Source organism: Crinia signifera, unplaced genomic scaffold (genome assembly GCF_055691185.1).
Source record: "Crinia signifera unplaced genomic scaffold, ASM5569118v1 HAP2_SCAFFOLD_232, whole genome shotgun sequence".
NCBI classification, from domain to species: Eukaryota; Metazoa; Chordata; class Amphibia; order Anura; family Myobatrachidae; genus Crinia; species Crinia signifera.
The window spans coordinates 1-25888 of record NW_028142125.1 but is presented as its reverse complement, the minus strand read 5'-3'; the positions used below and the strand labels follow the sequence as shown (position 1 = coordinate 25888).

At 50.6% G+C, this 25888-nt stretch overlaps 1 protein-coding gene and 1 long non-coding RNA gene across 6 annotated transcripts in view; one reads left to right on the top strand and one right to left on the bottom strand.

Moving 5' to 3' along the window:
• Positions 1-18888, bottom strand: part of LOC146054263 (uncharacterized) — a 62295-nt gene extending 43407 nt beyond the window's left edge. Inside the window, exons 1-4 of one of the 5 annotated variants that reach the window (XM_083168068.1) lie at positions 18750-18888; positions 12433-12532; positions 7392-7489; positions 7187-7298 (exon numbers count right to left, since the gene is read on the bottom strand). In XM_083168068.1, coding sequence (XP_083024194.1) covers positions 7187-7298; positions 7392-7489; positions 12433-12481 — 259 coding nt within the window. In that variant the 5' untranslated portion in view covers positions 12482-12532; positions 18750-18888. Of the gene's footprint in view, positions 1-7186; positions 7299-7391; positions 7490-12432; positions 12533-13967; positions 14722-14802; positions 14962-15109; positions 15405-18749 lie in introns of those variants that run through there. The other 4 variants (XM_083168069.1, XM_083168067.1, XM_083168066.1 and 1 more) reach the window with 4 other exon arrangements.
• LOC146054266 (uncharacterized) lies at positions 18861-24283 on the top strand. The gene is made up of 3 exons (XR_014468190.1): positions 18861-18991; positions 20191-20259; positions 23818-24283. It is a non-coding gene; the product is annotated as an uncharacterized LOC146054266 (long non-coding RNA).
• Positions 24284-25888: the final 1605 nt, after the last annotated feature.

The following is a 25888-nucleotide window of genomic DNA, read 5'->3' as shown; positions in this document are numbered from 1 at the left end:
TGTGGCATCCTATACATACTGTAACCGGGGATATTATATCTGTATGATGACCGCCCGGCAGCACAGAATCTGTGGCACCCTACACATACTGTAACCAGGCATATTATATCTGTATGATGACCGCCCGGCAGCACAGAATCTGTGGCACCCTACACATACTGTAACCAGGCATATTATATCTGTATGATGACCGCCCGGCAGCACAGAATCTGTGGCACCCTACACATACTGTAACCAGGCATATTATATCTGTATGATGACCGCCCAGCAGCACAGAATCTGTGGCACCCTATACATACTGTAACCAGGGGTATTATATCTGTATGATGACCGCCCGGCAGCACAGAATCTGTGGCATCCTATACATACTGTAACCGGGGATATTATATCTGTATGATGACCGCCCGGCAGCACAGAATCTGTGACACCCTATACATACTGTAACCAGGCATATTATATCTGTATGATGACCACCCAACCGCACAGAATCTGTGGCACCCTATACATACTGTAACCAGGGATATTATATCTGTATGATGACCGCCCGGCAGCACAGAATCTGTGGCACCCTATACATACTGTAACCAGGGATATTATATCTGTATGATGACCGCCCAGCAGCACAGAATCTGTGGCACCCTATACATACTGTAACCAGGGATATTATATCTGTATGATGACCACCCAACAGCACAGAATCTGTGGCACCCTATACATACTGTAACCAGGGATATTATATCTGTATGATGACCGCCCAGCAGCACAGAATCTGTGGCACCCTATACATACTGTAACCAGGGATATTATATCTGTATGATGACTGCCCAGCAGCACAGGATCTGCGGTACCCTATACATACTGTAACCAGGGATATTATATCTGTATGATGACCGCCCAGCAGCACGGAATCTGTGGCACACTATACATACAGTAACCGGGGATATTACATCTGTATGATGACCGCCCAGCAGCACGGAATCTGTGGCACCCTATACATACTGTAACCAGGGATATTATATCTGTATGATGACCGCCCAGCAGCACAGAATCTGCGGCACCCTATACATACTGTAACCAGGGATATTATATCTGTATGATGACCGCCCAGCAGCACAGGATCTGTGGCACCCTATACATACTGTAACCAGGGATATTATATCTGTATGATGACCGCCCAGCAGCACAGAATCTGTGGCACCCTATACATACTGTAACCAGGGATATTATATCTGTATGATGACCGCCCAGCAGCACAGAATCTGTGGCTCCCTATACATACTGTAACCAGGGATATTACATCTGTATGATGACCACCCGGCAGCACAGAATCTGTGGCACCCTATACATACTGTAACCAGGGATATTATATCTGCATGATGACCGTCCAGCAGCACAGGATCTGTGGCCCCCTATACATACTGTAACCGGGGATATTATATCTGTATGATGACCGCCCAGCAGCACAGAATCTGTGGCACCCTATACGTACTGTAACCAGGGATATCATATCTGTATGATGACCGCCCAGCAGCACAGAATCTGTGGCCCACTTTACATACTGTAACCGGGGATATTATATCTGTATGATGACCGCCCAGCAGCACAGAATCTGTGGCACCCTATACATACTGTAACCAGGGATATTATATCTGTATGATAACCGCCCAGCAGCACAGAATCTGTGGCACCCTATACATACTGTAACCAGGAATATTATATCTGTATGATGACCGCCCAGCAGCACAGAATCTGTGGCACCCTATACATACTGTAACCAGGGATATTATATCTGTATGGTGACCGCACAGCAGCACAGAATCTGTGGCACCCTATACATACTGTAACCAGGGATATTACATCTGTATGATGACCGCCCAGCAGCACAGAATCTGTGGTCCCTATACATACTGTAACCAGGGATATTATATCTGTATGATGACCGCCCAGCAGCACAGGATCTGCGGCACCCTATACATACTGTAACCAGGGATATTATATCTGTATGATGACCGCCCAGCAGCACAGAATCTGCGGCATCTTATACATACTGTAACCAGGGATATTATATCTGTATGATGACCGCCCAGCAGCACAGAATCTGTAACACCCTACACATACTGTAACCGGGGATATTATATCTGTATGATGACCATCCAGCAGCACAGGATCTGTGGCCCCCTATACATACTGTAACCAGGGATATTATATCTGTATGATGACCGCCCAGCAGCACAGAATCTGTGGCACCCTTTACATACTGTAACCGGGGATATTATATCTGTATGATGACCGCCCAGCAGCACAGAATCTGTGGCACCCTATACATACTGTAACCAGGGATATTATATCTGTATGATGACCGCCCAGCAGCACAGAATCTGTGGCACCCTATACATACTGTAACCAGGGATAGTATATCTGTATGATGACCGCCCGGCAGCACAGAATCTGTGGCCCCCTATACATATTGTAACCAGGGATATTATATCTGTATGATGACCGCCCAGCAGCACAGAATCTGTGGCACCCTATACATACTGTAACCAGGGATATTATATCTGCATGATGACCGTCCAGCAGCACAGGATCTGTGGCCCCCTATACATACTGTAACCGGGGATATTATATCTGTATGATGACCGCCCAGCAGCACAGAATCTGTGGCACTCTATACGTACTGTAACCAGGGATATCATATCTGTATGATGACCGCCCAGCAGCACAGAAACTGTGGCCCCCTTTACATACTGTAACCGGGGATAATATATCTGTATGATGACCGCCCAGCAGCACAGAATCTGTGGCACCCTATACATACTGTAACCAGGAATATTATATCTGTATGATGACCGCCCAGCAGCACAGAATCTGTGGCATCCTATACATACTGTAACCGGGGATATTATATCTGTATGATGACCGCCCGGCAGCACAGAATCTGTGGCACCCTACACATACTGTAACCAGGCATATTATATCTGTATGATGACCGCCCGGCAGCACAGAATCTGTGGCACCCTACACATACTGTAACCAGGCATATTATATCTGTATAATGACCGCCCGGCAGCACAGAATCTGTGGCACCCTACACATACTGTAACCAGGCATATTATATCTGTATGATGACTGCCCAGCAGCACAGAATCTGTGGCACCCTATACATACTGTAACCAGGGGTATTATATCTGTATGATGACCGCCCGGCAGCACAGAATCTGTGGCATACTATACATACTGTAACCGGGGATATTATATCTGTATGATGACCGCCCGGCAGCACAGAATCTGTGATACCCTATACATACTGTAACCAGGCATATTATATCTGTATGATGACCACCCAACCGCACAGAATCTGTGGCACCCTATACATACTGTAACCAGGGATATTATATCTGTATGATGACCGCCCGGCAGCACAGAATCTGTGGCACCCTATACATACTGTAACCAGGGATATTATATCTGTATGATGACCGCCCAGCAGCACAGAATCTGTGGCACCCTATACATACTGTAACCAGGGATATTATATCTGTATGATGACCACCCAACAGCACAGAATCTGTGGCACCCTATACATACTGTAACCAGGGATATTATATCTGTATGATGACCGCCCAGCAGCACAGAATCCGTGGCACCCTATACATACTGTAACCAGGGATATTATATCTGTATGATGACTGCCCAGCAGCACAGGATCTGCGGTACCCTATACATACTGTAACCAGGGATATTATATCTGTATGATGACCGCCCAGCAGCACGGAATCTGTGGCACACTATACATACTGTAACCGGGGATATTACATCTGTATGATGACCGCCCAGCAGCACGGAATCTGCGGCACCCTATACATACTGTAACCAGGGATATTATATCTGTATGATGACCGCCCAGCAGCACAGAATCTGCGGCACCCTATACATACTGTAACCAGGGATATTATATCTGTATGATGACCGCCCAGCAGCACAGAATCTGTGGCACCCTATACATACTGTTACCAGGGATATTATATCTGTATGATGACCGCCCAGCAGCACAGAATCTGTGGCACCCTATACATACTGTAACCAGGGATATTATATCTGTATGATGACCGCCCAGCAGCACAGAATCTGTGGCTCCCTATACATACTGTAACCAGGGATATTACATCTGTATGATGACCACCCGGCAGCACAGAATCTGTGGCACCCTATACATACTGTAACCAGGGATATTATATCTGCATGATGACCGTCCAGCAGCACAGGATCTGTGGCCCCCTATACATACTGTAACCGGGGATATTATATCTGTATGATGACCGCCCAGCAGCACAGAATCTGTGGCACCCTATACGTACTGTAACCAGGGATATCATATCTGTATGATGACCGCCCAGCAGCACAGAATCTGTGGCCCACTTTACATACTGTAACCGGGGATATTATATCTGTATGATGACCGCCCAGCAGCACAGAATCTGTGGCACCCTATACATACTGTAACCAGGGATATTATATCTGTATGATAACCGCCCAGCAGCACAGAATCTGTGGCACCCTATACATACTGTAACCAGGAATATTATATCTGTATGATGACCGCCCAGCAGCACAGAATCTGTGGCACCCTATACATACTGTAACCAGGGATATTATATCTGTATGGTGACCGCACAGCAGCACAGAATCTGTGGCACCCTATACATACTGTAACCAGGGATATTACATCTGTATGATGACCGCCCAGCAGCACAGAATCTGTGGTCCCTATACATACTGTAACCAGGGATATTATATCTGTATGATGACCGCCCAGCAGCACAGGATCTGCGGCACCCTATACATACTGTAACCAGGGATATTATATCTGTATGATGACCGCCCAGCAGCACAGAATCTGCGGCATCTTATACATACTGTAACCAGGGATATTATATCTGTATGATGACCGCCCAGCAGCACAGAATCTGTAACACCCTACACATACTGTAACCGGGGATATTATATCTGTATGATGACCGTCCAGCAGCACAGGATCTGTGGCCCCCTATACATACTGTAACCAGGGATATTATATCTGTATGATGACCGCCCAGCAGCACAGAATCTGTGGCACCCTTTACATACTGTAACCGGGGATATTATATCTGTATGATGACCGCCCAGCAGCACAGAATCTGTGGCACCCTATACATACTGTAACCATGGATATTATATCTGTATGATGACCGCCCAGCAGCACAGAATCTGTGGCACCCTTTACATACTGTAACCAGGGATATTATATCTGTATGAAGACAGACCAGCAGCACAGAATCTGTGGCTCCCTATACATACTGTAACCGGGGATATTATATCTGTATGATGACCGCCCAGCAGCACAGAATCTGTGGCACCCTATACATACTGTAACCAGGGATATTATATCTGTATGATGACCGCCCAGCAGCACAGAATCTGTGGCACCCTATACATACTGTAACCAGGGATATTATATCTGTATGATGACCGCCCAGCAGCACAGAATCTGTGGCATCCTATACATACTGTAACCAGGGATATTATATCTGTATGATGACCGCCCAGCGGCACAGAATCTGTGGCACCCTATACATACTGTAACCGGGGATATTATATCTGTATGATGACCACCCAACCGCACAGAATCTGTGGCACCCTATACATACTGTAACCAGGGATATTATATCTGTATGATGACCGCCCGGCAGCACAGAATCTGTGGCACCCTATACATACTGTAACCAGGAATACTATATCTGTATGATGACTACCCAACAGCACAAGATCTGTGGCACCCTATACATACTGTAACCAGGGATATTATATCTGTATGATGACCGCCCAGCAGCACAGAATCTGTGGCACCCTAAACATACTGTAACCGGGGATATTATATCTGTATGATGACCGCCCAGCAGCACAGAATCTGTGGCACCCTATACATACTGTAACCAGGGATATTATATCTGTATGATGACCGCCCAGCAGCACAGAATCTGTGGCACCCTATACATACTGTAACCAGGGATATTATACCTGTATGATGACCACCCAACAGCACAGAATCTGTGGCACCCTATACATACTGTAACCAGGGGTATTAGATCTGTATGATGACCGCACGGCAGCACAGAATCTGTGGCACCCTATACATACTGTAACCAGGGATATTGTATCTGTATGGTGACCGGCCAGCAGCACAGAATCTGTGGCACCCTATACATACTGTAACCAGGGATATTATATCTGTATGATGCCCGCCCAGCAGCACAGAATCCGCTGTAGTGACAGAGGAGGGTGTGGGATAAGAGGCCGCTGTAGTGACAGAGGAGGGTGCGGGATAAGAGGCCGCTGTAGTGACAGAGAAGGCTGCGGGATAAGAGGCCGCTGTAGTGACAGAGGAGGCTGCGGTATAAGAGGCCGCTGTAGTGACAGAGGAGGGTGCGGGATAAGAGGCCGCTGTAGTGACAGAGGAGGGTGCGGGATAAGAGGCCGCTGTAGTGACAGAGGAGGGTGCGGGATAAGAGGCCGCTGTAGTGACAGAGGAGGGTGCGGGATAAGAGGCCGCTGTAGTGACAGAGGAGGGTGCGGGATAAGAGGCCGCTGTAGTGACAGAGGAGGGTGAAGGATAAGAGGCCGCTGTAGTGACAGAGGAGGGTGCAGGATAAGAGGCCGCTGCAGTGACAGAGGAGGGTGCAGGATAAGAGGCTGCTGCAGTGACAGAGGAGGGTGCAGGATAAGAGGCTGCTGCAGTGACAGAGGAGGGTGCGGGATAAGAGGCCGCTGCAGTGACAGAGGAGGGTGCGGGATAAGAGGCCACTGCAGTGACAGAGGAGGGTGCGGGATAAGAGGCCGCTGCAGTGACAGAGGAGGGTGCGGGATAAGAGGCCGCTGCAGTGACAGAGGAGGGTGCGGGATAAGAGGCCGCTGTAGTGACAGAGGAGGGTGCGGGATAAGAGGCCGCTGTAGTGACAGAGGAGGGTGCGGGATAAGAGGCCGCTGCAGTGACAGAGGAGGGTGCGGGATAAGAGGCCGCTGCAGTGACAGAGGAGGGTGCGGGATAAGAGGCCGCTGTAGTGACAGAGGAGGGTGCGGGATAAGAGGCTGCTGTAGTGACAGAACAAGGAGAACATGTGACTCTATGTAATAGGTGATTATTACTCACCTGTGCTGGTATCTTTAGGGATTTCCTCCTCCTTACATTGCTGGTCACCCATTACTTCCGTCGCTTCTTCTCCTTCTTTATCTTCTACCTTAATATCAGTCAGGCCTCCACCCTAAATAACAACAGTAATATATATGTGTATGAGACACACACAGCTTCTCTACAGATCATATAGTGAGAACTCACAATGGTAAATCCCACCTACCTGATCCTCCTGTGGGGTCCTGTGAGTCTCCTCTGTACGGTCCTGGGAATACAGAGGACGGGGACATCTCTCTGGGGTATCTCTGTTACTGGGCCCATCTGTAGGAGACACACACAGTGACTGAGGACATGGTATATATGTGATTATCCTGGGAATACAGAGGACGGGACATCTCTCTGGGATATCTCTGTTACTGGGCCCATCTGTAGGAGATACGCAGTGACTGAGGACATTGTATATATGTGATTATCCAGGGAATACAGAGGACGGGGACATCTCTCTGGGATATCTCTGTTACTGGGCCCATCTGTAGGAGATACGCAGTGACTGAGGACATGGTATATATGTGATTATCCTGAGAATACAGAGGACGGGGACATCTCTCTGGGGTATCTCTGTTACTGGGCCCATCTGTAGGAGATACGCAGTGACTGAGGACATTGTATATATGTGATTATCCTGGGAATACAGAGGACGGGGACATCTCTCTGGGATATCTCTGTTACTGGGCCCATCTGTAGGAGACACGCAGTGACTGCGGACATGGTATATATGTGATTATCCTGGGAATACAGAGGACGGGGACATCTCTCTGGGGTATCTCTGTTACTGGGCCCATCTGTAGGAGACACACAGTGACTGAGGACATGGTATATATGTGATTATCCTGGGAATACAGAGGACGGGGACATCTCTCTGGGGTATCTCTGTTACTGGGCCCATCTGTAGGAGACACACAGTGACTGAGGACATGGTATATATGTGATTATCCTGGGAATACAGAGGACGGGGACATCTCTCTGGGGTATCCCTGTTACTGGGCCCATCTGTAGGAGACACACAGTGACTGAGGATATGGTATATATGTGATTATCCTGGGAATACAGAGGACGGGGACATCTCTCTGGGGTATCTCTGTTACTGGGCCCATCTGTAGGAGACACACAGTGACTGAGGACATGGTATATATGTGATTATCCTGGGAATACAGAGGACGGGGACATCTCTCTGGGGTATCTCTGTTACTGGGCCCATCTGTAGGAGACACGCAGTGACTGAGGACATAGTATATATGTGATTATCCTGGGAATACAGAGGACGGCGACATCTCTCTGGGGTATTTCTGTTACTGGGCCCATCTGTAGGAGACACACAGTGACTGAGGACATGGTATATATGTGATTATCCTGGGAATACAGAGGACGGGGACATCTCTCTGGGGTATCTCTGTTACTGGGCCCATCTGTAGGAGACACGCAGTGACTGAGGACATAGTATATATGTGATTATCCTGGGAATACAGAGGACAGCGACATCTCTCTGGGGTATCTCTGTTACTGGGCCCATCTGTAGGAGACACACAGTGACTGAGGACATGGTATATATGTGATTATCCTGGGAATACAGAGGACGGGGACATCTCTCTGGGGTATCTCTGTTACTGGGCCCATCTGTAGGAGACACACAGTGACTGAGGACATGGTATATGTGTGATTATCCTGGGAATACAGAGGACGGGGACATCTCTCTGTGGTATCCCTGTTACTGGGCCCATCTGTAGGAGACACACAGTGACTGAGGATATGGTATATATGTGATTATCCTGGGAATACAGAGGACGGGGACATCTCTCTGGGGTATCTCTGTTACTGGGCCCATCTGTAGGAGACACACAGTGACTGAGGACATGGTATATATGTGATTATCCTGGGAATACAGAGGACGGGGACATCTCTCTGGGGTATCTCTGTTACTGGGCCCATCTGTAGGAGACACGCAGTGACTGAGGACATAGTATATATGTGATTATCCTGGGAATACAGAGGACGGCGACATCTCTCTGGGGTATTTCTGTTACTGGGCCCATCTGTAGGAGACACACAGTGACTGAGGACATGGTATATATGTGATTATCCTGGGAATACAGAGGACGGGGACATCTCTCTGGGGTATCTCTGTTACTGGGCCCATCTGTAGGAGACACGCAGTGACTGAGGACATGGTATATATGTGATTATCCTGGGAAGACAGAGGACGAGGACATCTCTCTGGGGTATCTCTGTTACTGGGCCCATCTGTAGGAGACACACAGTGACTGAGGACATGGTATATATGTGATTATCCTGGGAATACAGAGGACGGGGACATCTCTCTGGGGTATCTCTGTTACTGGGCCCATCTGTAGGAGACACGCAGTGACTGAGGACATGGTATATATGTGATTATCCTGGGAAGACAGAGGACGAGGACATCTCTCTGGGGTATCTCTGTTACTGGGCCCATCTGTAGGAGACACACAGTGACTGAGGACATGGTATATATGTGATTATCCTGGGAATACAGAGGACAGGGACATCTCTCTGGGGTATCTCTGTTACTGGGCCCATCTGTAGGAGACACACAGTGACTGAGGACATGGTATATATGTGATTATCCTGGGAATACAGAGGACGGGGACATCTCTCTGGGGTATTTCTGTTACTGGGCCCATCTGTAGGAGACACGCAGTGACTGAGGACATGGTATATATGTGATTATCCTGGGAATACAGAGGACGGCGACATCTCTCTGGGGTATTTCTGTTACTGGGCCCATCTGTAGGAGACACACAGTGACTGAGGACATGGTATATATGTGATTATCCTGGGAATACAGAGGACGGGGACATCTCTCTGGGGTATCTCTGTTACTGGGCCCATCTGTAGGAGACACGCAGTGACTGAGGACATGGTATATATGTGATTATCCTGGGAAGACAGAGGACGAGGACATCTCTCTGGGGTATCTCTGTTACTGGGCCCATCTGTAGGAGACACACAGTGACTGAGGACATGGTATATATGTGATTATCCTGGGAATACAGAGGACGGCGACATCTCTCTGGGGTATTTCTGTTACTGGGCCCATCTGTAGGAGACACGCAGTGACTGAGGACATGGTATATATGTGATTATCCTGGGAATACAGAGGACGGCGACATCTCTCTGGGGTATTTCTGTTACTGGGCCCATCTGTAGGAGACACGCAGTGACTGAGGACATGGTATATATGTGATTATCCTGGGAATACAGAGGACGGGGACATCTCTCTGGGGTATCTCTGTTACTGGGCCCATCTATAGGAGACACGCAGTGACTGAGGACATGGTATATATGTGATTATCCTGGGAATACAGAGGACAGGGACATCTCTCTGGGGGATCTCTGTTACTGGGCCCATCTGTAGGAGACACACAGTGACTGAGGACATGGTATATATGTGATTATCCTGGGAATACAGAGGACGGGGACATCTCTCTGGGGGATCTCTGTTACTGCGCCCATCTGTAGGAGACACGCAGTGACTGAGGACATGGTATATATGTGATTATCCTGGGAATACAGAGGACGGGGACATCTCTCTGGGGTATCTCTGTTACTGGGCCCATCTGTAGGAGACACGCAGTGACTGAGGACATAGTATATATGTGATTATCCTGGGAATACAGAGGACGGGGACATCTCTCTGGGGGATCTCGGTTACTGCGCCCATCTGTAGGAGACACGCAGTGACTGAGGACATGGTATATATGTGATTATCCTGGGAATACAGAGGACGGGGACATCTCTCTGGGGTATCTCTGTTACTGGGCCCATCTGTAGGAGACACGCAGTGACTGAGGACATAGTATATATGTGATTATCCTGGGAATACAGAGGACGGGGACATCTCTCTGGGGTATCTCTGTTACTGCGCCCATCTGTAGGAGACACACAGTGACTGAGGACATGGTATATATGTGATTATCCTAGGAATACAGAGGACAGGGGCATCTCTCTGGGGTATCTCTGTTACTGGGCCCATCTGTGGGAGACACACAGTGACTGAGGACATAGTATATATGTGATTATCCTGGGAATACAGAGGACGGGGGCATCTCTCTGGGGTAACTCTGTTACTGGGCCCATCTGTAGGAGACACGCAGTGACTGAGTACATAGTATATATGTGATTATCCTGGGAATACAGAGGACGGGGACATCTCTCTGGGGTATCTCTGTTACTGCGCCCATCTGTAGGAGACACACAGTGACTGAGGACATGGTATATATGTGATTATCCTGGGAATACAGAGGACAGGGGCATCTCTCTGGGGTATCTCTGTTACTGGGCCCATCTGTAGGAGACACACAGTGACTGAGGACATAGTATATATGTGATTATCCTGGGAATACAGAGGACGGGGACATCTCTCTGGGGTATCTCTGTTACTGGGCCCATCTGTAGGAGACACGCAGTGACTGAGGACATGGTATATATGTGATTATCCTGGGAATACAGAGGACAGGGACATCTCTCTGGGGTATCTCTGTTACTGCGCCCATCTGTAGGAGACACACAGTGACTGAGGACATGGTATATATGTGATTATCCTGGGAATACAGAGGACGGGGACATCTCTCTGGGGTATCTCTGTTACTGGGCCCATCTGTAGGAGACACGCAGTGACTGATGACATGGTATATATGTGATTATCCTGGGAATACAGAGGACAGGGACATCTCTCTGGGGTATCTCTGTTACTGCGCCCATCTGTAGGAGACACACAGTGACTGAGGACATGGTATATATGTGATTATCCTGGGAATACAGAGGACGGGGACATCTCTCTGGGGTATCTCTGTTACTGGGCCCATCTGTAGGAGACACACAGTGACAGAGTACATGGTATATATGTGATTATCCTGGGAATACAGAGGACAGGGGCATCTATCTGGGGTATCTCTGTTACTGGGCCCATCTGTAGGAGACACACAGTGACTGAGGACATAGTATATATGTGATTATCCTGGGAAAACAGAGGACGGGGGCATCTCTCTGGGGTAACTCTGTTACTGGGCCCATCTGTAGGAGACACGCAGTGACTGAGGACATTGTATATATGTGATTATCCTGGGAATACAGAGGACGGGGACATCTCTCTGGGGTATCTCTGTTACTGGGCCCATCTGTAGGAGACACGCAGTGACTGAGGACATGGTATATATGTGATTATTACTCACCTGTGCTGGTGTCTGTAGGGATTTCCTCCTCCTTACACTGCTGATCCATCTCTTTTTCTCCCTCTATATCCTCTACCGTAATATCACACAGATCTTCCCCCTAATTAAATATATAAAATCACACACATCTTACAGTCACTATTTATAAATGTAATCTCTTTCACCTTCTGCTTCTTTTAGTAGGGGATTTATCTCTAAGTCCAGGCGATATGAAAATCTAATTCAGAATACTACAGGAATTCAGCAAACATAAAACACATCCCCCTTCTCCTATAACTTTACAAACCCTTTAATTGTGCAGGATGGAATGCCTGTAACAAACTAACCATCTAGGTTTTCTCTCTCTTAAACAACCTCACCCCTCTGGCAATAGCAGAAACATGGCTCACACATCAGACACTGCCTCGTCTGAAGCTGCCTCACCTGAAGCAGTTTCACACAGTGCTCTCCACCTCACTCACACCTCCAGGTTTGGAAGCAGACAGGTTGGAATAGATCTTCACAATGGGCGATTTCAAGATCCCGATATTCTCCTTGCGTCTGCAAACTACTCTCTGTAACCTTTGCTCTTGGACAGTCCCTATGGACTGACTCATATAGACATTGTGGTGGTCACTGCCTGTTTCTGTAGACTAGGACTTATTTATGATCTCTAGAACAAACTTTTCTCACCCCCACATCAGCACCTTATCCCCTGCAAGGTCTCCTCCATTACTAGAACCTCTCTGCTGAAGAACCCTCATATCAGCAGAATTCTGTGTCATTACACAACAACGTTCCCACCTCTCTGCCAAAGCTTCCCGGGTGATTAATTTTTTTAGCTGCAACCCTCCAAGACGGGAGAATACACCCAAAAGAAATAAGCCAAAGGAGAAGGGAAGTTATTCTTTTTTCAAATTTTTTTTCTCTTTCTCCTGAACAAGAGGGGGAGCCTAGCTGTCTATACTATACACTACCCCATATATGCTCTAGTGATATATCAGTGCCGCAGCTTCACCAAACCCCAGCAACAGCCTCTCATCATGTGGTTCCCCTTATTCTTATTCTATTCTTCCCACTCCACTGATGTGAGTATAAGTCATGGCTGGCCACTAAAGCAGCACAACGCCTCCTTAGATGTACGCAAGATAGACAATCATTGGCGGCCATCTTGTACTCCTGACCTCCCTACATACACTGCCATCTACCACTGCTACCGATACACCCCCGACACCACAAAGTAACACACTGCCATCTCTCACCTCGGGCATCGCTCAGCCCTCCCACATCCCCCTACTATCAGTGCCTACTTCCTACTGTGCTACCTGTCCTCTCCATCCTGTGCCCTCACATGTCAGCCCATCCCTGTCTCCTGTGCACATCCCAGCCTCACCTATGGTCTCTCTATGCTGCTATAATCCCATCACTATGGGAGCACGCAGTGATTACTCCTATACTGAGAACACACAGATCTGATCCCAGCTCTCACAAGTTACTGCCCCATCTCTCACCTGATTTGCCTCCTAGTTGCCTACATTTCCCTAACACTTACTCACACGTGGTACCGGATCCTCATCAGCCTGGCTTTCCTGCCCAACACTCCGCAGAGACTGCACTTCCTCAGGTGAGGATGACTGTGATGGTAATTGCTCCCTTATACTCCCCAGGATCTCTCTGCTGCGTCGGATGCTGGTGACCTCTCTGTTCTCATACATACACTACATCGCCGAGGTCCTCAGGACACAGCCTGATCCTGGGCCCCATCCTGCTGATCTAGCATAAAGTGCTTCTCTGCATCCTCCCCGCTGCTGCCTTCTTCAGTTGGGGTCTCACACGGCCCAATCCCAGGACCTCTGCTCTTCTCCATCTATACTGTGTGCCATGATCAGCTCCTGTGGATATCAGCATTATCCCTATGTGGACAATACACACGTTCTCTCCGGACCTGTCACCATCAGTGTTAGCCGCTTTACTGAGGTTCTGCCATCTCATCCTGGCTGCCAACACAATCCATAGATCGTCAGACATGTTCCCACCAGCCTGGTCTCCCCCTATACAGGCTGTCACCACTACCACCTATTATGCTTGCACTGTCTAGATGGAATTCCCAGCACAAGGTTCTACTGCTGCTCCGCTCTGTCAGTCCTATACAGACCCCCTGTATGTTACTGAGCCCACTTCCACCAACACATTAGGCCATCAACAAAACCGAGAAGAGAATGTGGACCTACAGCATCATCCCTAGTGGCCCAGCGGTCGCTTATTTGGTCTCTGAGGTATCACCAGCGGTGGGTTCTGGCACTTATGTGACCGTCAGTTCTAGCGGAGGCACCTACCCCTAATCCCTCCCCTAGTGCCTGCCTTGTCTGCACATCTCTGAGCAACACTCACCAAATGTCTGCAGCTCATTCCTCTCCCTATGGAAGGAAGCATCTGCCTGGTCTTCCTCATTGCTTTGTTACATTGCTTCCCATAGTGACTCCTAGATCCTCAGTACTTTTCATTATAGCACAGTGATTGTTAAAGTGCAGGAGAGAGGACTAGCGATTAACGTGGTGGGGGGTGGGGGTCAGGAGAGGAGTAGCGATGGGTGGGGGGCCAGGAGAGGAGAATCGATGGGCGAGGGGGGCCAGGAGAGCAGTAGCAACGGGTCCATACAACCGCTGTCACTTTAAAATACATGAATGTTTCCTTTTACCCAGCGATGTGAGGGGCTGGTGATTCTCAGTCAGCTTGTCCTACAGACACTTGTGTTCCTCTATATCAGGGATGAGGAACCTTCGGTCCTGCAGCTGTTGTTAAACTACACATCCCAGCATGCCCTGCAACAGTTTTAGCTTGGCCAAATAGCAAAACAGTAGCAGGGCATGCTGGGATATGTATTTGAACAGCTGAAGGTTCCCCATCCTGGCTCTATATGGTCCCACTCCTCCATGGACAGATAGACAGTGACATCTTGACACTTTATAGGAACCTGACACACAAAGTGATACAGTCATCACCCAGACACATCCCCCGGTGTTACTGTATAATATACCATTCCCAGCAGTCACCTCTCCGGTCACATCCCCCGGTGTTACTGTATAATGCCCCATTCCCAGCAGTCACCTCTCGCGTTATATCCCCCAGTGTTACTGTATAATGCCCCATTCCCAGCAGTCACCTCTCCGGTCACATCCCCCGGTGTTACTGTATAATGCCCCATTCCCAGCAGTCACCTCTCCGGTCACATCCCCCGGTGTTACTGTATAATGTCCCATTCCCAGCAGTCACCTCTCTGGTCACATCCCCCGTGTTACTGTATAATGCCCCATTCCCAGCAGTCACATCCCCCGGTGTTACTGTATAATATACCATAGTGTTCCCTCTAGAAATTGTGCCGGGCAGGGCGCCAGGCCAGGGCAGCCGACGGCACACTTGTGGGCGGTCCCGGACCGCCAACGTCACTAAAGTGGGCGGCCAGGGCAGCCGACGGCACACTTGTGGGCGGTCCCGGGCTGCCAACGTCACTAAAGTGGGCGGACCGGGCCGCCGACGTCACTAAAGTGGGCGGCCAGGGCAGCCGACGGCACACTTGTGGGCGGTCCCGGGCCGCCGACGTCACTAAAGTGGGCGGACCGGGCCGCCGACGTCACTAAAGTGGGCGGACCGGGCCGCCGACGTCACTAAAGTGGGCGGACCGGGCCGCCGACGTCACTAAAGTGGGCGGACCGGGCCGCCGACGTCACTAAAGTGGGCGGACCGGGCCGCCGACGTCACTAAAGTGGGCGGACCGGGCCGCCGACGTCATTAAAGTGGGCGGGCCCGCCCGGCAGCATCACTAAAGTGGGCGGGCCCGTCCGGCGGCGTCACTAAAGTGGGCCGCGCTGAAGATGCTGGGGGAAGGTGCCTTGATGCCGGGGAAGCGCCGGGCATCGCCGTCTAAGGCGGCGCTGGGCTTCCCCATGCAAGGAGTCGGGCAGGCACCAGGCTGTTTTAGCGGGGCGCTGCTAGAGGGGCGGGGCGCTGCTAGAGGGGCAGGGCGCATTTTGCCCTTTAAAAAACAGCGCCCCGCTAAAACAGCCTAGCGGGAACACTATACCATTCCCAGCAGTCACCTCTCCCGTCACATCCCCCGGTGTTACTGTATAATGCCCCATTACCAGCAGTCACCTCTCCGATCACATCCCCCAGAGTGTTATCCATAAACAAAATGCAGCCAGCAGGGCGGCATTAGGGTGGAGAGATTGTGAAGTGAGATTGTGAATGTGGCACCTAGAAGCGTGGATGTTTACTGCTATATCTGAGTGGAATCTTTTAAAATGACTTATATAAAAATGTAGATGAGCCCCAAAGCAGTTAGTAAGAGCTACTAAACTTGGTAACGTGCTGGGAAATAGTGCTGATGATTCAATGTAAATGAATCTGACTCTCATTCCTTTTTCCCAAAAAAATGTAACAGTGTAACGTGGACTGGGTGGCATGAGGGAGATTGCTAGACTAATGAGGGAGAGAGGGAGATTGCTGCTACCGTATTTCAGCGAGTCTCCTGCAAAATGCAGGAGGGTAAGCAAGTATGCGCTGGGGGTCCCCTTATACCCTAGGGCAGTGGTTCCCAAACTGTGTGCCGTGGCTCCCTGGCGTGCCTCGGGACACTTGCAGGGGTGCCTTGGATTGGTGGTCAAGGACCAATTCAAATTATTTATGGTCAATATAAAAGCAAAAACATTGGTGGGCTTTCAATAATAAAATATGTGGACAAAGAGAAGCTAATCCTTCCCCCTCATTCATAAATCATAACCTTTGTATGACATAAAATAATTTTTAAATACTTAATTATATATATATTTTTTTTATTTCTGAATCAGAAACTTTTGGCCTAGGGGTGCAGTGAAAGAAATTCGGTACTCTTTACCTAGATGGGCGCCCGTCGTGGTGATCGCGGGTACATTTATGTCTGGCCGCGACGCGACCGACGCGATGCCCGCGATTTCCCATTGAAACCCATGTTAAACATGGAAATCGTGTCGGTCGCGTCGCGGCCGGCCATAAATGTACCCGCGATGCCCGCGACGCGATGCTCCCGATTTGCCATAGGAATCAATGTTAAAAGGCCCGATGGACACGATTTTACTATTGAATGCCTCAATGGACCCGATTTGGCCACAGGAATCAATGTTAAATGGGCCACAGAGCCCAAATAAGCACAATTAACCCTTAAATGTCCCCCCAAAATTTTAACGCCACCCCACGATCCACGCCAACCCGAAGCGTGGCGAGCGCAGCGAGCCCGCGAGGGGCGGCGGTACGCGTCCTCCGACCTTTTCATGCCCTACTATCCACTAGGGCGTGCAGTGAGAATAGAATAGTGTGGCGAGCGCAGCGAGCCACCGAGCCCGAAGCGTGGCGAGCGCAGCGTGCCCCGCGAGGGGACGCGGATACCTTCACAGTTATACGCGTCCCCTCGCGGGCTTCACAGGTGTCCGTGGCGACGCGGACACCTGTGAAGCCCGCAAGGGGACGCGTCTACCTGTGAAGGTATCCGCTGCGCTCGCCACGCTTCTGGCTCGGTGGCTCGCTGCGCTCGCCACACTATTCTATTCTCACTCCACGCCCTAGTGGATAGTAGGGCATGAAAAGGTCGGAGGACGCGTACCGCCGGGTTAATTGTGCCTATTTGGGCTCTGTAGCCCATTTAACATTGATTCCTATGGCCAAATCGCGGGCATTGAGGCATTTTACATGAAAATCGCGCTCAAATCGCGGTCATCGCGGGTAGCAGATTTTTATGTACCCGCGATTTACCCGCGATGGCCGCGATGACCACGATTTTTACCCCCGACGCCCGCGATTTCAATCGCGGGCGCCCATCTAGGTAAAGAGTACCAGAAATTCTGATGCTTTAGGGTGCCGTGATTTGAAAAAGTTTGGGAACCACTGCCCTAGGCCAAGCATGTCCAAACTATGGCCCTCCAGGTATTGTGAAACTACGAGTCCCATCATGCCTTGCCAGTTTTTCTATTATGAATTCTAAAACTATGTAAAGGCATGCTGGGATGTGTCGTTCCACAACAACTGGAGGGCCACAGTTTGGACATGTCTGTCCTAGGGGGAAGGGTTGCAGCCAGGATAGGGCAGGCCACACACTGCTGGTAACAAGCCTATGGCAGAGGGTGGGACAGGGCCCCAGTTACTGTATTGGGATATACAGCTATTATGTCCCCCCTCAGCCACAGCCCCACAGCCCCCGTGTAAGGCCGGGAGGCAGCGTCTCCCCAGCAGCAGCTCCCGAGTCTCATTGTGTATCTATGTCACACGCTATTTGCCATCTTTCACTCCCTGTCTATGGAGACACTCACCCGCCGCCGCGCAGTCCGCTACCACACACTTCCAGGTTATACGCGTTCCGTGCTTCCGGGTTATGCGTTCCACCCATCTTCCGGAATTTGCGTTCCAGCCTACTTCCTGGTTAGACGTCCCCCGTATTCTGCCGTCGCTCTGCGTTCCACGCCCGTCACCGTGCAGCCCCGCCCCCTCCTCTCTTCCGGGGCGTCATGCAGCAGGGACAGGGGAAGCGGTGAGAGCGGCAGCGGGTTCCCGGGTGAGTGGTGTCCCGGTGCCTATGATCACTCTGCAGCAGTGCACAGTGCAGCATGCCATGTATTCCCTATCGCACTGTCTATTGCTGCGCAGTAACACTTCTCATGTGGCCACTGCATTCCTCTTATGTGATGTAGCTGGGTTGTAGTGCTCAGCTCTGTATACGGAATGTATAGAAATATAGATGTATTTAGATAAGATATGGATATATAGCTATATGTATATGGAGTTAAATCTGGGATATACAGATGACTGGGGGTCAGTTTAACGATGTTGGCATCCCCCTCCCCCAGCAGCTTGACTCTAATTCCCCCCCCCCAGTGCCTAACCCAGAGGTTCCCTAAAGGCACCCCAACAGTCCAGGTTTTAGGTATATCCATGGCTCAGCACAGATGGTTAAATCAGACTGATTGAGTTACTAATTATGCACCTGTGGGCAAGCATGGATATACTTAATACCTGGACCGCTGGGGTGCCTTGAAGACCGCGTTTGGGAACCTATGGCCTAACCTCTGTACCTGCCCAGGGCCGTTTTAAGAATATAATGGGCTCCTGGGCAAAATATTTTGAGGGCCCCCCTCACAACCCCCCTCCCCTATGTGCAGCTGCGGTGGGTGGAGTGGTCCGTCCAGGAATCGGTGACTCAGACCTTGATGTAGTGCTGTTTGCTGCCGGTTGGGAAGCGTTGCAGTCTTTTCAAAATCAGCACAGCAGCGCTTCCCGCCTGACGGCAGACAGCACAACATGAAGGTCTCCACTTCCCAGACGGACCCCGCCACACGACGCCGCCCGGGTCCCCTGCACACGCCGCCCGGGTCCCCCGCACATGCCGCCCGCTGCCCGGGTCCCCTGCACACGCTGCCTGGGTCCCCTGCGCACCCCACAAGCCGCCCAGGTCCCCTCCACCCGCCGCTGCCGGGATCCCCGCCGCTCGCCGCCTTTCCCTAGGACAGTGCCATCTTTCCCATTGTGGTGGGCCCCTACTAACCTTGGGCCCCTGGTCAACTGCCCATTAAGCCCAATGGGAAAGACGGCCCTGTACCCGCACCAACCTATCACCCAATAATCCCACCACTAGTGCATAACCCCCCACATCCCCAGCTGCACTTTCCCCGCATACTTTCTTTTGGGGGGAGGGGGGGTTTTATGATTGGTTTTGGCTTGTATGTTCACACAACGGTTGCCTGTTTCTCATTTCAGAGTTGCCAGCACTGACAAGTTGCGGTGGAGGCAGCGGGGAGGATCCAGTGTTGTGTCCGGCAGCGTCAGGTAATCCCATCTAGTATTATTATTATTATATTCTAATACTGTTATATAGGTGGCGCAGACTGTGGTGCTCTGTGGTATAATGCAGGTGGAGCAGACTCTGGTGTCCCGATGTAGATCAGACTGTTGTGCTCTGTGACTGTAATACCAGACCCACATACAGGACCCTTCGCACAGGGACACAGTTCCCGGCTCCTACGCTTCACACTTTCTTGTAGAGTAATGTATGGTAACGTGTGGTAATATATGGTAACTAGGTGATTCATCGCGCCCTAGGGCGCTCTTCACACCGTCGTAAGGGGCCTCGCCCCTTAATTTGTGAACATTTGTATATGAGAAAGATGGTTAGAATTGTATGAAAGATGGCCTGTATTGCAACTTGAGTTATAGGTGAAATGTGTTAAATAGAGAGCATATGATGTGGAAGGGGGTGTGTATTGTTTTGTTTAATTAAAAAGCGGTTACAGAGTAAGATGTACATTGATAGTGTGGAGGGTACAGTGACATTTGTGGGTGGGGGGGGGGGCTGTGTGTGCATGTTGTTTAGGTGTGTGTGTGCAATAGTATAGTAGGGTGTTTCTGAGTCAGCGGCTCCCCATTGGCGGAGGTCACGACACAGGAAAACAGGAGGCTGGGTAGTGATAGGGGTGTGTGGGAATAAGGGGGACTAAAGAGGAGGGTGGGAGATACTGTGCTGCTTCTGCCAGTGGGTGAGGGTCCAGCGTGGCAGCACAGGAGTACAGGATGGTGGCCCTTAGTCAGTGTCTCCTCCTACTGGGTGGGAGTTCAGGTGCATGAGAGCAGGAGGCTGGGCTATGAGGCATGATAGGGGCATGTGGGCCAAATAGCGTCAGCGACTCCCCCGTGGTGGAAGTTACGGTTCAGGAGAGCAGGAAGCTGGGTAGTGATAGGGGTGTGTGAGTATACGGGGGACTAAAGAGGGGCTTAGGGGTGCCGTGAATTGCGGGAGGGGCACGTGGGGTGCCGTGAATCAAGGGAGGGAGGGGGCGCAGGTGTCGGCGAATCATGGGAGAGGGCGGGGGTCCGCAAAGCCTGGGAGGGGGCGTGAATTGTGGGAGGGGGGTGCGCGGGGCGCGATGAATCACCTAGTTGGTTATATATTCTTGTAGAAGGATGGTAGGATGTTGCTGTCATTCAGAATGCATTTACATAAACAGTAATAGTAGCAGTAAAAGATCTGACTTAAAACACCTACAGTATAACAGAACAGGTGTTATATATTATACAAAGAATTGGTTGATGATGTGTAGGTTGACGTGCACATAGTTCATAGTTGTCACTGTAAAAAAAATTGCTACAAGAAAAAATCAACACAGAAAGTTCAACACATGTAAATGTTGACATAAGTGTGGCACTTCATCGGTGTCCATGTCGACACATGAGAATGAATATGAAAACATTAAAAAAAAGAAAAATAAATCTTCAAAAACTCATGTCAACCTTTTTCATTGTCGACCATAGCCGTGCCAGTGTTTTGCATGTGCCATTTAATCCTGGGGTTGCCGTGAATCACGCGCGGGGGTGGGGGAGGGAGGTGAGGGGTGTCCGCGAATCACGGGAGGAGGGGTCGTGGGTGGATGCCGTGAATTGGGGGGGGGGGTGTGGGTGCCGCGAATCGTGGGATGGGGGGGGTGCGGAGGGTTGCAGTGAATCGCGGGAGGGTGGGTCGCGGGGGGTTGCCGCAATGACAGGAGGGGGGTCAGGGGTGGGGAATCGCGGTAGGGAAGGTCGTGGGGGCACCGTCAACCGCGGGAGGGGGGGCCGGGGGGTTGGCGCAAATTGTGGGAGGGGTGGTCGCGGGGTGTCGCGAATTGCAGGAGGGGGGGTGTCACGGGGTGGGGCCGCGAATCGCGGGAGTCACCGGGGGTGCCGCGAATTGCGGGGGGTGTGCTGCAAATCGCGGGAGGGGTGCCGCGAATCGCCACAAGAAAAAATCAACACAGAAAGGTCAACACATGTAAATGTTGACATAAGTGTGGCACTTCATTGGTGTCCATGTCGTCACATGAGAATGAATATGAAAACATTGAAAAAGTGAAAAATAAATCTTGTCAACCTTTTTCATTGTCGACCATAGCCATGTCAGTGTTTTGCATGTGCCATTTAATCGTGGGGATGCCGTGAATGGGGGGGGGGGGGAGGTGCATACCCAACATGACCCTCTCCAGAAGGGACACATTGCTCTGTTTCTGGACTTTCTTCTTAAATTATGGATTACCATCACCTGTGCTTAAACACCTTTCTTATCAATTACCCTGTTTAAAATGACAGGTGATGACAATCATAAATTAAGATGGAAGTCCACAAACAGAGCATTCTGTCCCTCCTGGAGAGGGTCATTGTTGGGAGGTATGGAGGTGTGGGGCGCTCACCTGGTGTGTCTGGTGAGTAGCTGTGTAACATGTAGAGGCAGATGGTGTCTGGCACTGTCTGTGGGCTCACTGGGCTGGTTCTCTGTCATGTGAGTCAGTCATGTGAGTCAGAGGCTCCACCCAGGGTTATAGCTCCAGACACACTTTGAGTGACAGATGTAGCCAAATATATAAGAGATGTCCTCAGTCACTGCGTGTCTCCTACAGATGGGCCCAGTAACAGAGATACCCCAGAGAGATGTCCCCGTCCTCTGTATTCCCAGGATAATCACATATATACCATGTCCTCAGTCACTGCGTGTCTCCTACAGATGGGGCCAGTAACAGAGATACCCCAGAGAGATGTCCCTGTCCTCTGTATTCCCAGGATAATCCCATATATACCATGTCCTCAGTCACTGTGTGTCTCCTACAGATGGGTCCAGTAACAGAGATACCCCAGAGAGATGTCCTCTGTATTCCCAGGATAATCACATATATACAATGTCCTCAGTCACTGCGTGTCTCCTACAGATGTGCCCAGTAACAGAGATACCCCAGAGAGATGTCCCCGTCCTCTGTATTCCCAGGATAATCACATATATACCATGTCCTCAGTCACTGCATGTCTCCTACAGATGGGCCCAGTAACAGAGATACCCCAGAGAGATGTCCCCGTCCTCTGTATTCCCAGGATAATCACATATATACCATGTCCTCAGTCACTGTGTGTCTCCTACAGATGGGCCCAGTAACAGAGATACCCCAGAGAGATGTCCCCGTCCTCTGTATTCCCAGGATAATCACATATATACCATGTCCTCAGTTACTGCGTGTCTCCTTTATGATCTGTAGAGAAGCTGTGTGTGTCTCATACAGATGGGGCAGGCCTCATCCTGGCTGGCGAATCAGCCTCGCCAGCCATCAGACTGAGATGCGCGTGCGTCTCACGCGCACCTCAATCTCCGTCAGCGGGTACCCCGGATTACCGCCGACAAGCCGGCGGGGACCCAGGGGAGCAGCTGGAAGCGACATCAGAAGGGGACGCGCGCGCATCTCGTGCGCACGTGTCCCCTTCTCACAGTCGACATGGCGCTGGCGGGGGATGGCGGCTGGCGTCGCCATCGCCATCCCCTGCCAAGATGGGACCTGCCCCATCTGTACACTAATATTTACTATTGTTATTTAGGGTGGAGGCATGACTGATATTAAGGTAGAAGATACAGAGGGAGAAGTGACGGATGTGACTGATATTAAGGCAGAAGATACAGAGGGAAAAGAAGTGACTGATATTAAGGCAGAAGATACAGAGGGAAAAGAAGTGACGGATATTAAGGTAGAAGAAGAGATTGATGTTAGGGGTCAGCAGCAGTGTAAGGAGGAGGAAATCCCTACAGATACCAGCACAGGTGAGGAATAATCACTTATTACAGAGAGTCACATATTCTCCTTGTTCTGTCACTACAGCGGCCTCTTATCCCGCACCCTCCTCTGTCACTACAGCAGCATCTTATCCCACACCCTCATCTGTCACTACAGCGGCCTCTTATCCTGCACCCTCCTCTGTCACTACAGCGGCCTCTTATCCTACACCCTCCTCTGTCACTACAGCGGCCTCTTATCCTGCACCCTCCTCTGTCACTACAGCGGCCTCTTATCCCGCACCCTACTCTGTCACTACAGCGGCCTCTTATCCTGCATTCTCCTCTGTCACTACAGCAGCCTCTTATCCCGCACCCTCCTCTGTCACTACAGCAGCCTCTTATCCTGCACTCTCCTCTGTCACTACAGCAGCCTCTTATCCCGCACCCTCCTCTGTCACTACAGCGGCCTCTTATCCTGCACCCTCCTCTGTCACTACAGCGGCCTCTTATCCTGCACCCTCCTCTGTCACTACAGCGGCCTCTTATCCTGCACCCTCCTCTGTCACTACAGCGGCCTCTTATCCTGCACCCTCCTCTGTCACTACAGCGGCCTCTTATCCCGCACCCTCCTCTGTCAGTACAGCGGCCTCTTATCCCGCACCCTCCTCTGTCACTACAGCGGCCTCTTATCCCGCACCCTCCTCTGTCACTACAGCGGCCTCTTATCCTGCACCCTCCTCTGTCACTACAGCAGCCTCTTATCCTACACCCTCCTCTGTCACTACAGCAGCCTCTTATCCCGCACCCTCCTCTGTCCCTACAGCGGCCTCTTATCCCGCACCCTCCTCTGTCACTACAGCGGCCTCTTATCCCGCACCTTCCTCTATTACTTGCGGCCTCTTATCCCGCACCCTCCTCTGTCACTACAGCGGCCTCTTATCCCGCACCCTCCTCTGTCACTACAGCGGCCACTTATCCCGCACCCTCCTCTGTCACTACAGCGGCCTCTTATCCCGCACCCTCCTCTGTCACTACAGCGGCCTCTTATCCCGCACCCTCCTCTGTCAGTACAGCGGCCTCTTATCCCGCACCCTCCTCTGTCAGTACAGCGGCCTCTTATCCCGCACCCTCCTCTGTCACTACAGCGGCCTCTTATCCCGCACCCTCCTCTGTCACTACAGCGGCCTCTTATCCCGCACCCTCCTCTGTCACTACAGCGGCCTCTTATCCCGCACCCTCCTCTGTCACTACAGCGGCCTCTTATCCCGCACCCTCATCTGTCACTACAGCGGCCTCTTATCCCGCACCCTCCTCTGTCACTACAGCGGCCTCTTATCCCGCACCCTACTCTGTCACTACAGCGGCCTCTTATCCTGCACCCTCCTCTGTCAGTACAGACTAGGGATGCCAATCCCGGGGCATTTTTTGAATCCCGGAATCAGGAATGAAAAATGCTCAATCCCGGCCTCTCTTATATAAAAAAAAAAAATTAACCCGCCCCCTAAACTGCCCACCCTGCACATGTCATAAATGCCTACCCACCCCCAACTCCAGACAATCCCGGGATTCAAATCCCGCCAATTTTAGGCCAAAATCATTGGCCTCCCTAATACAGACTGATGAGGGGAATGTATCTGCCCAGTGGGGGAGTCAGGAGCCATCAGCCCCTATTATTGTCCTCTTCTCCTCCACACATTAGATCATTGTCTGCCACCAGCCCAGAGATCTGACCAATCCCCCATGTTCCCCAGTGACTCATCTACATCATCAGTAGAAGGGACAGGAATAATAGCAGTGTACAGGGTACAATGGTATGGAAGGTCATGTGACATTACTCATGGTTCTCCCTTTGCCCTACCACCTTTTGTCTATTATCACCTCTGTCTCCCTACCATA